General features: G+C 41.5%; 1 protein-coding gene across 10 annotated transcripts in view; it reads right to left on the bottom strand.

Moving 5' to 3' along the window:
* syngap1b (synaptic Ras GTPase activating protein 1b) overlaps nucleotides 1-14,645 on the bottom strand; it is a 181,138-nt gene that overhangs the window by 14,101 nt on the left and 152,392 nt on the right. For 9 of the 10 annotated variants that reach the window (XM_061049940.1, XM_061049935.1, XM_061049934.1 and 6 more), the window contains 4 exons: nucleotides 13,466-13,909; nucleotides 12,847-13,017; nucleotides 10,859-11,070; nucleotides 4,964-5,036 (listed from right to left, as the gene is read on the bottom strand). In XM_061049940.1, the coding sequence (XP_060905923.1) occupies nucleotides 4,964-5,036; nucleotides 10,859-11,070; nucleotides 12,847-13,017; nucleotides 13,466-13,909 (900 nt within the window). Of the gene's footprint in view, nucleotides 1-4,963; nucleotides 5,037-6,184; nucleotides 9,762-10,858; nucleotides 11,071-12,846; nucleotides 13,018-13,465; nucleotides 13,910-14,645 lie in introns of those variants that run through there. The other variant, XM_061049936.1, reaches the window with a different exon arrangement.

Below are 14,645 nucleotides of genomic sequence, written 5' to 3'. Positions count from 1 at the left end.
GAGGCAGTTTGAGAGTTTGAATTGTCACGGGTGGATATAAAGCCATATGTTGCTGCTGCTGAGGAAGGGGAAAAGGGTAGGAAATAGAGAAAAGAAATCGCTGGTGTAACCCTTTCACGTTCTTCAAAGACTTTAAACAACTGATGAATTAGACTAAAAATGGTCGCCTCTCCTCCGAAAGGCTTCTTCAGTTCTAAACTATCTGGTGGACGGAGCTAGAAATGTAAGCCTCTGTGGATCATTAGCATGCTAATGATCGAGGATGACTCACATCTGAAACGTCTTCAAGATCTTCAACCAGTCCAGTTGCCTTTGGATCAAGCTTTCAAATGAATTACAATGACCCGGACGACTGAGAACCTACACAGACATTAAGATGCAACACATTCAGAGCAACTCTTTTCTTTTGAACAGAGTAAATAAAGTTTGTTTTCAGCAGTTACACAAAATAAATCCCTAAAATTCAATCATAGATGTGCTGCTCAGTGTAACCCCATGTGACTCTTCTCTGCCTCATTCATCAGTTTTACTCTTATATTAGTTATAATGGATGTTGCCTGAATAGAAAGCATTATCTTTTTAAATGTGTGGCTGTAATCAAATTAGGAATCTACTACAATGGCATGAATAAAAGGGAGACAAATGAAGTTACGTAAGGGATGTAGGGAAATCTGTAATTATATCTTAGAGAGCAGCACCTGTTGCCATGGAGATAGAATAATAAACAAAAGTAGTTCTTCAGTTTACAGATTATTTTGGGACAATGGGGATTTTAAACATGACATACTTTCAACCTAAAATCAGACGCATCTTTAGATAAATAATAAGCTGATAATACCGAGTCTGCTTAAACACTGAAGGCTCCGACAATAGTGTACAACACCTTTAGTTGCTGACAATGAAAAAGACTCGTCATGATTCATTTGGCTTCTGAAAGTGCTGAATTTCTTCACAGGGGCCGTGAGCCTCTCTTGGCGTTTATCTATTCATTTCTGTTCTATTCTGCACTAAATCAGATCCGACATATTTTTTCCAAAGTGCCTACACTTTATGGCACCCGGTTTATCGACCTACGCTGCAAACTTCATCCATCTGGTACCCAACTGGGCTTACAGAAAACAGAACATTTTGCAAAGAGGAAAATGCAAATAGCCTAGACAGAGAGCTGCACTGATTGGTAAAATAGTTGAGTGACGATTAGTTTAATATGATGATTATTTGACTAATTCACTATATATTTGTTCTTAAATGCTGTGTTCCAGGTTTGAAATTGTATTTAGTAAATTGACACTTTGCTATCTTTTCATTACTGCTGATTTGAACAAAATTATGTTGTGACAGTAGAAAGGAGACGTGGGGCTGAGTTTTAAGTAAAAACATGTTTGATAACTCCTTAGGTTCAGTTACGTCTGAGCAGCTAACGTAAGCGTTTCATCTCCTCAGAGGCGCCGCTTGTCAACAGGCAAGGCAGGGCAACTGCTTGGGGCCCCAGGCCAGTAGGGGGCCCTCAAGGGCTGACAAACTTTAAACCATAGCAAAAAAATTGATAATTTTGCAATGACTGTAAGAAACTTCCCTAAGAGGGCCAGACTTGCTTCGGGACCCAACAGACTCTAGAATCGCAACTGGATCTTCTCATAGCAAACTTTACAGTTATCAAGCAAGAATTAGCCGACCCATAACCAGGAATAAACACCCTGATGTCTCAGAATTTGGGGAGATACTGGACTATATTTGTACGTTAAAACAACAGTTTACATTACTCATTAGGGACTAAAGCAACAGTATGTAACTTTGAAATCTTAGAACAGCAGTCTCAAAGTCTTCTTTGCTCTTTCTTGTTTTGTGATTTTTCTTTTTTCTGTGTTTTTGGGACTTTTTGTTGGATTTTTTGAACTTGGACTTTTTGGTCTTTTTGTAAAACACATTATTCTGTGCTAGTCTGCACTTGGGTCCTCTTCTAGTCAGTCGACGTAGGTCTTTAGCTTCTCACACCGCCCCTCAGCTTGTCAACAAATGCATGTTGTGTGTACATATAAATATATCTATATGTATATAATACAAAAACTCTGATCTCAATATGATAGAGAGATTAATTAGAATGAATCCAAACACTGATTAAAGCTCTACATCAAGGGCTACATTAAAAACATTCACTTAAAAAAAAGAAAGGACTTGCTACACCGAGCATATATTTATATATTTTTCTAAATGCATAGCCTTGTGGGGATTCTCAGAGTACATGTCACATTATGCTCAGAGGCATCTGTCAGCTCTTCCCTCGTGGCATGTTTCATTATTTTTTCTCTCTTCCCTTTTGGATGGGTAATGAGAACTCTACCGTGAGGGGTTTCTTTGATTTCTCATGCAATTAATTTAGTGACAATAATCCACAAACAGCACCCGTTGAAAGTAGAAAGACATCGTGTGAGGCTGTCGTTTGAACCCTCTGACACAGAAATGAGCTCTTTGAAGGCTCCAATCAGCATTAATATGTCTCATGAACTCACAGCGACTGAGTGTGGTATCATCCATTGATAATTCCTTTATGTGGTATTCTCAGTGATGCATCTGAGTTTGTCTGTGGGGAAACTGAAAACGTATGGTTTGTTTCTTATAGTGTAGCATTAGCTAATGGCTAAACTCTAATGCTGTACATGTTTGATCATGCAAACAGACTAAGATGCTTTTATACAACAAGGCTAATTGATGTCACACAAATCTGGCAACAGTGGTGACCAGTGGTGAAATTATTTATATATATCTACTTGAACCAAGCACTTAATCCAATCTTAAAATGTGCAACTTTTACTTCACTACAAGTAAAGCGATGTTCTCTTTACCCCTTTAATTAGAAAATTTAGGGTATTACGCAAATAAAAAATTAACTAATATTAATTAATAATTATTATAGCTGCTGCTCTGCGGCTCACCAGAGCTCTGTGTGTTAGTTTGGTCATTGTTTGCTTGACTCGTGTTTTAGTTCATCAATCCCCTTACATTTAATCATGGGATGTTTTTAATTATGTATTTTAATCAAGCGGCAAACTCTGGTGATGAAAAAGGAGGCCAGTGCAGAAGTGCAACATCCTGCAGTTCCTCCAGTGTCCACTAGAGGCTGGCTGCAGAAGCACCAGAAGCCACATACACACCCATTCTAAAAATCCTGTTTTTACAACAGAAATTAAAATGTTTGCAGCCTGGTGCAAAAACTACACTGGTGTGATTAGTTATTATCATGATGTGTACACACTGTACAGGGGGTGATTTTTTTGATGACTCATCAGTTTTGATTTTTCTGAAGGATAAGAGGCATTTGTCTGACCTGATCAACAGGTGGGCGCTTTTACAACGGTTTATCAAGAGCAGGGGTGGGCAACTGGCGGCCCAGGGGCCACATGCGGCCCCCATCAACCCTCAATGTGGCCCTCAGGTCAATTTTGACATATCAATTAATTGGGAACATGACGAAAACATGACAAAATCTGCCATGATATCGTGAAAACCAGAAATATGTCCATAATAATATTTGATCACTGGTATATGTTTAGTTAAATTTGAGACATAATTGACTGTAATCGTTTTTGTATTCTACAATTTGGCCCTCTGGCGGTGAGAATTAAATGAATGTGGCCCTTGCTGTGACCAAAGTTGCCCACCCCTGATCAAGAGGCTTAAAACCCGCCTCAGCTCCAGCTCTCAGCCCGTCTTTAGGTTGACTGAAAGTTAAGCTGAGTCAGCATTTCTAGCATGGAGACCTCCAAAGCCCCCTGCAGGAACATATGGCGGATGTCAATCAGGCTCTGTCCATTTATATTTACAGCTGATTATTTAAATTCATTTTTATGTGCTGCCTTGTAAGGTTGTTGGTCACTAATGTTTTGGTTTCATGCTCTCGGTGCAAGACAAATACCCAGGCGGGGCAATAAAGGTTTTCATAGTCATAGTGAAGTATTCCGAGGGGGAAGTTCAGAAGCTACCCAGCAGTCTAAAAAAAATGAAACATTGTCTTACCTTTGACAGCTGCAACATTGAAGTGAAGTCAATATAATGATCAGAATTATATTGCAACTTATTATTATGATGTGTCATTTCTCACAAGTCCATTTTGATGTTATTGCATCCTTGTAAAACTATTTCCATGTTTTTATTTTTCTACTTTTGCTTAAGAAAAAGTCTCAGGACATAATCAACAACTCCTCACTCCTCTAGAATATCAGATGTTTTATTTTTTTACATGCAAGTGTCTTAGTGTAATTACAAGATCTGGACGTTTATCTCTTTGCATACTTGATATGAGTCATTGCATATTCCATTCTTATTATGTTTTCTTATTTTTTCTCATGTTTGTGTGTTCGTGTGTTCATAAGAATGATATCTTTACAGCATGGCTTGTTCAATATGACAGGATAAGAAAGTGGGCGGGTTTGAGAGTTTGAAATGAAATGCAGTAAAGAGAGAAGCGCCTGAAGACACAACAGCACCATCATCACTATCAATACCACGCTACAGCTCTGGTCTCAGCTGTTCCATAACCTGAGTGCAAGTCCGGTGCTGCATCATGTGTGAAAACGGGTTTCCGACCATCGCCATGCTTGACAGAAACATTTGACAGACACATCACCGTCATCACCACCACACGCCAGAGAAAATGCTCACAAACTCCCAGCTAGAGTCAGACATCTCGAGCGCGGTGAGCCGAGGAATGCAAACAGCAACACTCTTTGATCTTCAAAGCTCCCAGGTATGTTGGCGGACAGATGGCACTCAAACCCAAAACACAGGGACGGGTCAGGGACGGGGCAAGACAATCAGAGGGACCACACACACAAAGCAGACAAAATAATAAAAGAGTAGCAGGGAGGGGTAAAAAGAGAGGAAGAGGAGGGTGGGGGGGGAGAGAGAGAGAGGACAGCTCGGGCCGTCGCACGGACTCGACGAGAGAAGAAGCAGTCTCACAGACCTGATCAGCGAAAATCCTGGTTTTTGGCTCAATCAAGGGTCCTCCCCTTATCTCATCCTCCACGGCCATGAGTCTTGGAAACAAAGATAGAGGGAAGGGGAAAGGCAGGAGGGTGACACAAAAAAGAGGGAGGATTATATTGAATTCAAGGTGATACTTATCAAGAAGTTGAGCAGATGCATCTCACACATCTGTCCCAACTGAAGCACAGTGATAAGATGTTGGTTACCTGTGTCCCAAACCTGACGGGAAGCTTTACTCTTTTAAATGTTGAGCAGCAGTAAACACCCGAGCCATGCTCTCTGAGGCGCAACCAATTTTCACTGGTGGAGCTTTTTCTTTTTCTTCTTGCCCCTCGTGGGATTCATCAAAGCTTTTCTTTTTTTCTTTTTTTTTTTTTTCCCCAATTTGAGGTGTTTTCAAAAGCGCAATTATGGCCAAATGTGAACAATTACTCCGGGCTACGTGAGGCGAACGCATCCCCGAACATCCCCAGGGAATTGCCCGTCTTATGTAACATGGACTGACCAAGGCACGGGCAGGAAAATCCTTTGACTAATCATTTCAAAGACAGCGCTCGCAGATATGAGCGAGCTCACTTGCTGCAGTTTTCATGAGCCATCGCACAGTGCAGGTTTCCCATCTCTCACGATTATCCAAGTGCCAGGGAATTTACTCCAGATCGGGTCATTCAAGGATATTACAAACACACACACACACACACACACACACACAAGGTTATCTTGCAGTTACACAAAGCGCGCTGGCAGAACTGTGACTATTGTAGTGGTGGTGATGAATGCCTAATTGAAGTCAGAAGTCTCTCTAGATTGAAAGATTTCATCAGATTACTTTTCATGGCTTCCCATCCGTTTGTCAGAAGAGTAAACACCCCGGCAATTTAATGACATGAAATACATCTGCTGCGATATAATCCCTTTATAATGATGCACAGAATGGAGTAAGTTTGCAAGTTTATGCAAATCGGTCTGGCTCCAGTATTCAGGAAGATTGTCACTATAGTGTGTTCATCGGGGCACTAAGCCAATCAAATATTTGCAGAAACATTTAATTGCCACCTTGTTCCAATGCAGAATTGAATATACCACCAAAAGAAAGTCGTACTGTGTCACTCAAGACGATGTTCAGCACATTTATATCATTTTTATTCAAAACACAGAGAGCCACATGTTGGACAATAAAGAACGAAAAATCCACAGGTGAAGTTTCAAACATAAGCGTTTGGATGTTTTATTCCATAAATAATGTACAGCGTTGAGTGTTATTGATTTATTGATTTATTTTTGTACAAAAAGGGAAAAGAAAAGAATCAATCATACTGCAAAGCACAGACAGAAATATAAGCACTGTCCCAAAAAACAATGGAATGTAACATGGGCATACAGCATCAAGATTCGGACATGACTTCAAGAGGCAGACAATGATTCATGTGGGTGATATGTTACAAAGAAACCAAAGAAAAGCTGTTTGTTGTTTTTTTTTATATATCTCCAGTTGTACTTCAAGTAGTGTGTTGTTGCTTTTTGAGGTCAAAGTCGTACATGTAGTCAAATCTAACCAACATGAGGTCACGATGTCGGAATACTTTGCTACAGAGAAAGAAAGTCGAGATGAGAAGTTGATGCAAGGAAACAAGAAGGAAACCACAGACCTGGATCAAACAGCAGCTGCAAATACTTTCTCCCGTTTTGGCAAATGCAACATGAGTACGTCTCTCTGACTGAAAGCGTACATCTCGACCTGCGTTTGATGCTGACCCCGCTGACCCCCTCCCATCTGATTAAATGCCAACGGAGAATGATGTGCAGCTCTTTGACCCAGGTCTGTGTAAAAGTGGCTGTAAACCTTTGGCTGTTGCTACAAGCCATGTCAATCAGACCAATATGCATCACACACACACATCAAGCCAAAAACTCATCACCACTAACAGATTCATTTGCAAGATTTAAACAGCCTATCAGTATATTCTCTGCTACAAAAGAGAGGCGGATATACTGACACCAGAGTCGTATCTATGATCTCTGAGGAAAACAAAATAAAAACGGTTGCCCTTTTTTTTTAATAATCATAATATTTTACTGTAACTGCATAATTGTAAATGACAGTACTGTCTCACTCTCTTGAACTACTCTGATCACCATGTCAGCGGACACCACCGATGACGGACTGCAGGTCAGAAAGTCACACCAAGAATATACAGCGAAATCATACAGAAAGAAGAAGAGATATTTGGCGCTCTAATAAATAAATAAATAAATAAATAATAAGCATTGCAGCGGTTCATTGAAAATGCAGATAAATTCACAATCACCATAAAGATAAAAGCCCAAAAACAAATTCAGAAGGTCAAAACACACACTCTGCAGAATATACGCTTTTTGTCAAAGAGTCACGTCATTGTTGTCATTGTTGTCATTGTTGTCATTGTTGTGCTCTTTTTGCACTTTACAGTATTCCAGGTCTTATATACTGTGGATGGCACCCGGTAAAAGCTTTTGGCAGGAAGTCACTGTTTCGTTATGTACACAAGATGCATACAATAGCAGTCAGCAGGAACCTGAGTGTGCGTCTGCACACACGGCTCACGGAGACTTATTGTATCTGTTATTGCGCTTCTCCTGCTAAAAAAGTTAGCTATTGCAAGGTTAAAATATTTAAACTCTCACTCTCAATAAAATTCATATCTCTCTCTCTCTCTCTATATATATATATATATATATATCATATATTATTATCGTTATGGCTCTTGTATCATGTTCTCTAATATGCTATGGATTATAGTGAAAAATATATATTTATTATTATGACAATAAATACCATTCTGTTCTCTTTACCCTGCTGCGACCTCGCTGCATCCCTCCACTGTTCATCTGTTTTCCATTTGCAGTTTAAAGGTAGGGTTGGTACTTTCCCCCAGATACACTTTTTAAGATTTTGGTTGAAATTGTCTTTAGGTCCTGACAGAAATGAATAACTCATGTGCTCTGAAAAAGGAATAAGGAAAATCTGTCATCTGTAGCAGTTGTGAGCCTGTAAAAAATGTCTGCCACGAGGTACCAATCTGATGAACCAATCAGGCCTTTCTGTCTCCCTGCTCGCTCTCTACCCCTTGCTGCACTAGCCCACACTCAAAGAGCGTCACAGACGACAGAGTTTATACTGTGGGTCACTTGCATGTAAGTGAGGGGGCGTGGCTTTTGAGGGAGCGCAGAGGGGAGGGGGCGGGTGCAGACAGGGCACTGAGGGAATGCTACTTTCAAAGTCATGCCAGTTTTTCCAAAAATGTACCAACCCTGCCTTTAAGGAAGATAAATAGATTATAATTCTAATGAGCAAAGTTCATTCATATCTTTCGACAAAAATAAACGGCAGCCTGTAGCCGACTCATGGGACTCTAACCCTAAAGGAAAATAAATATAGTTAAAGGTGCTACAGGTAAAGTGGACTCAGTGGATTTCAACTTAGCATGACCTAAAAATCCACATTTTCCTTTGGTTTAAATAAGATTGTTGAAAATAAAAGAATATCTGCGCTGATGACAGATGTTAGATTTGCTCTGAGCTGAAGTGTAAAGTGTATGCACAGAGCGTTAAGGCTTCTCTGAAAGAAATAAAAACCCTCTCTGACACTTCAATCGCGATGCTGAGTGTTTTCAGTTCTGCAGATAAAAAGAGATATTTTCAAGCCTGCACAGGAGCCACGAGCTCAGGATCACAGACGCTCCCTATAGCAGAACCTGAGCTTGCATTTGCATCAACATAATGTGTTGAAATGGGAAAACTGAACATAAAATTGAACATAGAGTTCCCTTCAGTTGAAATATAACATAAGGCTATGGTTTTACTTGCAGTTTCACAAAGACTTTGTATCCCAATCTGTCCGAAACAATGGCCAGGGACCATGTCTTCTTGGCATACACACGCTATGCACTCATTAAAATGCTCATATATGCATTACAACTAAAAATCAAAATGCGTCTTTGCAATTCATTTGATGACATGATCTGGCTCAGTGAATTTGTGAGTGAAACTGACTCGGAAGCATCCAGATCTGCTACTTATTTTTCACCCTTGTGTGGTCAGATAATAAAAAGACACACAAGTAACCAGAGTAAGACTCGGAGAGAATCCGTCTCCTGCACACATATCTTCATGTGTGCAGCAGATTTACTGCATTCACGCTGAGCTTCTACTCCAGGGGAGCAATAATCAACGGTTAGGCTTTAAGTGCTCTGGAAAAAGTTCCTCTATTATTGTGGCATATTTCCTTTTGTGCCCATATGCTCCATCTCCATTATTGTCTGTTACTCTCGCCCCTCTTTAAGTCACACCATAGCATCGTCTGAATGTCGAAAGGGGGGGGGAGAGGTTTCAGCGCCCATGTTCATGATACATCAGCAGTCCGTCAGCGAACATGGAAGAGCTGATATTTAACCATGGTCTTCCATCGTCCTGTGCCTGAAGGTCCAAAACACTGCTCTGTGATGCTTTAAAAAGTGCCGACATGAGTCTGAAGTTATCTTAAATATGCAATCGTCTTGTTCCTTTTTTTTTTTACATTGCAATCTCATAGGAGAGTCAATTAGATACTAAGCTGAGCAGAACCATGTGAAACGATCCCGAGATCCAGTTAAAAGCTGTGTTCGTAAAAAGAGCTGACAAGTGCATCAGCACAAAGATTAGGAGGAGGTTTTTATATACAAGGTTGGGGAGATAAAGATGATTTCCCACTTGAAGACGAGCAGGACTGTCTCTGTCTTCATTCCATGTCTTCTTTCCTGGAGTGGATTAAAAGTGGCAATATTCTCTGTCACAGATATCCACCCTTCACCTGCAGAACCACAGACTATCACAAGACGTAAACAAGAAAACACTGTCCTCTCTTCCTCAGCGAGCCTCGTTTCTATCTCAGTGACAGCCACGTAAATCAGACTGAATTAGTGCAGCATTGGTAATGGGCCGTCCTATTCAAACAAGTTCAAGGAGTCCACAGCAAACATTTGTTGTTTTTTTTTGTGCCTGAATACGACTGAGAAACGGTCGATGTTTCTTTTCTCTGTTCCCATCAACTACTTAATTTTGTGGTCAATCGATAAAAACTAGAGACTGCGCTCGAGAACTGAGCCATTACGATTTCACACAAGCACTCGATAAATTAGGACTCAGCGGGAGTTCTCCTCTGCAGTCGTACAAATATGAAGCTCTTGAATAACAAACCATGTTGTGAGGTTATTACAGCACATGAGCTCGGAGGACAATCACAGTCTCCTTTGTCCTGCTGCACTCAGTTCAAAAGAACGAACCGCCATGGGAACATGCCCTGCATGCTTATAAAGATTATATAGATCCGTATCTTTCTTATAATAGTCTCATTTCATGTGTCACTCATTACATGTCTGCAGCTTTGGCTTTCAATATACAGTTCAGCTCGCTGCCTTTTTCCCGGAGCTGGAGTACATAATAAAACTCAAACAACCTCCTACCCTGCAATATTCTCTGCTGGACTACAACCCCTGTAAATAGACTCTTTTTCAAATATGCAATAAGTGAATCTTGAGAAAACATTACTGCTTCGAGTTTATAGTTTAGTCCAGTTAAAAAAGGGACCAATGTGCTAAATGTTGTGAGGTATTAGACAAGCGTCTCTGCCTTCCCCTCACTCCTCAGAAGGAGGATAATGCATTTTAAGCTCTGAGAGAACAAGCCACTTTTGTCCCCACACAGTTTAGAAGGAAACTCATTTAGTCTATTCTGCAGCAAAGACGTCACAATAAACAAAAGCAAAGTCTGTGGCCAGCCAAAGGCTTCCCTATAAAAGAGCATGTGACGTCTTAGCTGTCTTTTGCCCTTCATCCAAACAACAGACTCCATTTACCTGCTAATTATTCCTTTAATTTGGGAGTCTTTCTCCACTTGCTGTCGCTGTAGCCTCCTCTCACTGTCATCGAGGCGGTTCTGGTACTGAAGGAGGATCTTATTGGTCTGCTGCTCCTGCGTGAGGAGCCTGCGCTCGTACTCCTCCAGCTTTTTGTGGGACATCATCAGACGTGCCTTCAGGGAGTTGATCTCCTCCTCGTATTCCTTCACCTGCGCCGGAGATAGGGAGAGAACGCCAATTAGAAATGTTTGACCCTTTGAAGAGTGTCTGCCAGTTCAGATATTGGTGTTATGCATATTGGGAATTAATTTCTTCATATCCCGAGAATCCGTACAACCTGAGCATAAAGGTTATATGAGTCAATTAAACAGAACAGCTGATGAAGTATTTTACTCTGTCAAATAAAATGTTTTCAAATTGACACTTTTCATTTGAGTAGTCATCTGTCAGATAAAAAACAAAAATCAGTTTGTGCAAAACAATTTTGGATGTTGAAACATGGAAAAACTTTTCTGTTTATAAAGATTTTGATGTTTTGGCTTTTCATGCCTTAATTACGTAGTTAGGACATTTAACAGAGCAGGGGATCAGAGAGAGAGAGAGAGAGAGTCACACACGCTGCTCAGGGGCTACAGCCTCTGTACATGTGGTGCACAATCTAACCGCTAGGCCAACTAGCACCCCTGAAAAGCGGATTCTCATGAAATGAATGCAAATATGTTAAAGAAAGTTTCATCTACAACAGAAATACAGCTGTGTTGTTTTTTGCTCGTTGTGAGGTCATATCGTGGAGGTTCTCTGAACTAACTAAAGTTTATGTAGGTTTTCTAAGCAATGATGTCGCTGTTACAGGTTTTATTTTAATTCATTTACACAGCATCATTGTAGACAACAATTTCTACTGCAGACAGAGACAGACAGACAGACAGACAGACAAGACAGACAGACAGACAGACAAGACAGACAGACAGACAGACAGACAGACAGACAGACAAGACAGACAGACAGACAGACAGACAGACAGACAGACAGACAGACAGACAGACAGACAAGACAGACAGACAGACAGACAGACAGACAGACAGACAGACAGACAAGACAGACAGACAGACAGACAAGACAGACAAGACAGACAGACAGACAGACAGACAGACAGACAGACAGACAGACAGACACACAGACAGACAAGACAGACAGACAGACAGACAGACAGACACACAGACAGACAGACAGACAAGACAGACAGACAGACAGACAGACAGACAGACACACAGACAGACACACAGACACACAGACAGACACACAGACAGACAGACAGACAGACAGACAGACAGACAGACACACAGACAGACACACAGACAGACAGACAGACAGGACACACAGACAGACAGACAGACAGACACACAGACAGACAGACAGACAGACAGACACACAGACACACAGACACACAGACAGACAGACAGACAGACAGACACTCTATTGATCCCGAGGGGAATTCAAAGCACCGAGTAGCAGCTTACAAAAACACCCACGACATGAAACATTTCTTACATCCAAGGTAAAGTTAGACCTGTACATATTAAGAGTAGGTAAGTAGTCTATGCATAATTTAGTTTTTCACTGTGGACCTGTTTTAACAGGATCAATAAAAAAGAAACCCCCTGCTTCCTGCAGGACGTTTATTTTCAATGTGTTAAACAGGGTCAGAGTTGAAATGTGTTGATTTCTGAGTTTATGAGTGTAGAAGACAAACCGTCTCCAAACACTCGAGGGTTAGATTGACTTCTACATGAAGGCTAGTGATGATGAATCAAACATTCAAAATCGTTCTCACCACTTGGCTGATGTTGTTTCCCACACTTTTTGGAAACCTTTAAACTTAAGAGGTCTGAGTGTCATCTGCTCAGAGACGACCGACATGACTCAATGTTCCCGAGGTTTGTTTTATTGAAAGGGTAGATCTGCAGCATGAAAGTGATACCTACCCTGTCCATCCGTGACTCATCCATGCTCTTTGAGTACTCCTTCAGTTTAAACTCCTCGCGGTCGATTCGAGAACTCTCAATGTCGGCCGACAGATGAGGCATGTTGGAGACCCAGGCCACTGTGCGCTCGTTGGCCGAGGGGGGATTGAGGGTGGATGGAGTCTGGGAGCCCTGGGGGAGAAAGGCCGGCAGACTGAATATGAGAACACAAGTTCTTAATTAGACTGGAGTCCCTTCTATAACAAGCAGAAGTGCCTCAGAGTTGCATTAGTTCAAATATCTCAAGCATGGCTGGACCCTGGTGGGACTCTAGCCCTTATTCCTTGCGGTGTAAGTGATGTGTGCAACTCAGTGAGCTTCACACACACATTAAAAAGCCATAAACAGTGTGAGACGTCCAACACACACACACAGCAGAGGAGCACCAGAGAGCTGAAGTGAAAAATAAAGAATAAAGAGAATGTTTGGTTGTTTATCTACAAACCCTCAGGATTTTTTCTTCCCACTGGTTCATTTTTGAAGTTATTTTTTTTGTATGTATTTGTTTATTTTGTTGTATTATTTTCTACAAATAAAGAACTAAAAAAACCCTAAAGAAGTCAGAGTGTGCAGATGTTACCTGTTTGCTCATGGTGGGTTTGAGCAGGTGCTGTTGTTGTGGCTGAGACTGTTGCTGTGGTGACTGCTGAGTGCTCTGACTGGTGGTTCCTTGTGGACTCCCGCTCTCCCTGACAGAGCTCTGCTGGTGGGGCAGACCCGGGGCGGTGTTGTCTTTGACGGAGAGCTGCCGGGACCCGTGCTGTCTGCTGCCGCCGTAGGCCGACTCGGGTGACTGGAGGAGGTTCCCGCTCTGCGGTCGTGTTTTAGCCGGAGCAGCAGGTGCGGCGGCCGCGCTGACCGACAGCTGATGGGAGGTCTGGGACTTCATTCGCTGGGAGGGAGGCGGGGCAACAGAGCTCTGGCGCACGGGTTGCACGGTGGTGGGGGGAGTGGTGGCCAAAGAGGAGTGGGAAGTTCCTGTCTGGGAGGTCATGCCCATCATTTGTTGCTGTTGGAGGTTGTCCTTTGGAAAAAAAGATGAGAATAATAAGAAACAGTTTTCATTTCGTGTGTCACTCCTTTTTGGGGGTAGTGGGTGCTACTTGTTTTTTTTTTTTATGAGAGACAGAGAGTGAATAGAGTAGAACATCCGGGAGAGAGATTGGGAAATGACATGCAGGAAAACAGCCGAGGGTTGGAGTCGAACCTGGTCCGTCTGCAGCGATGACTACACCCTCTGTACACATTGTGTGCAACATAGCCACAATGCCAACCATTGATGCTACTTTTATCACAGTTGGCATTAAAACTAACCAGGGGCACATTAAATTAAAATCCTATCTCGACTGACTGATTTATGATTGAATTCTGCAAAGATAAAAAAGTGATTTATTACATTATAGAGGAAGGATTTTATACTCAGAAATGATATATATGAGTTAAACATTACAAATAGCCTTTATATGACATACTTATCTAAATGTGTGCTTGCTTGTGTTGAATGGCCAACACAGCATGATTCTGCATGACATGGTGGGATGCAGAAAAAGTTGAGCGAGGTTCAACTTTTTTTGTGCCAGTGACCTGTGTATCGTTTCCCCCTGAGGCGTCAATGAGGTCGCCATGTTTGACCAAATGAAGTTGAAATTCTACGTTTCTGACTGCAGCTTCAGTCTGTGAGCGGCAGTTTCTAAATGATTAATGAGTGCACATCTTAGAGGGAAGAAAATAGATTTGAACAATGATAGGCACGGCCACAT

Source organism: Labrus mixtus, chromosome 11 (genome assembly GCF_963584025.1).
Source record: "Labrus mixtus chromosome 11, fLabMix1.1, whole genome shotgun sequence".
In the NCBI taxonomy this organism is placed as follows: Eukaryota; Metazoa; Chordata; class Actinopteri; order Labriformes; family Labridae; genus Labrus; species Labrus mixtus.
This window is presented reverse-complemented; position numbering and strand designations above follow the sequence as displayed.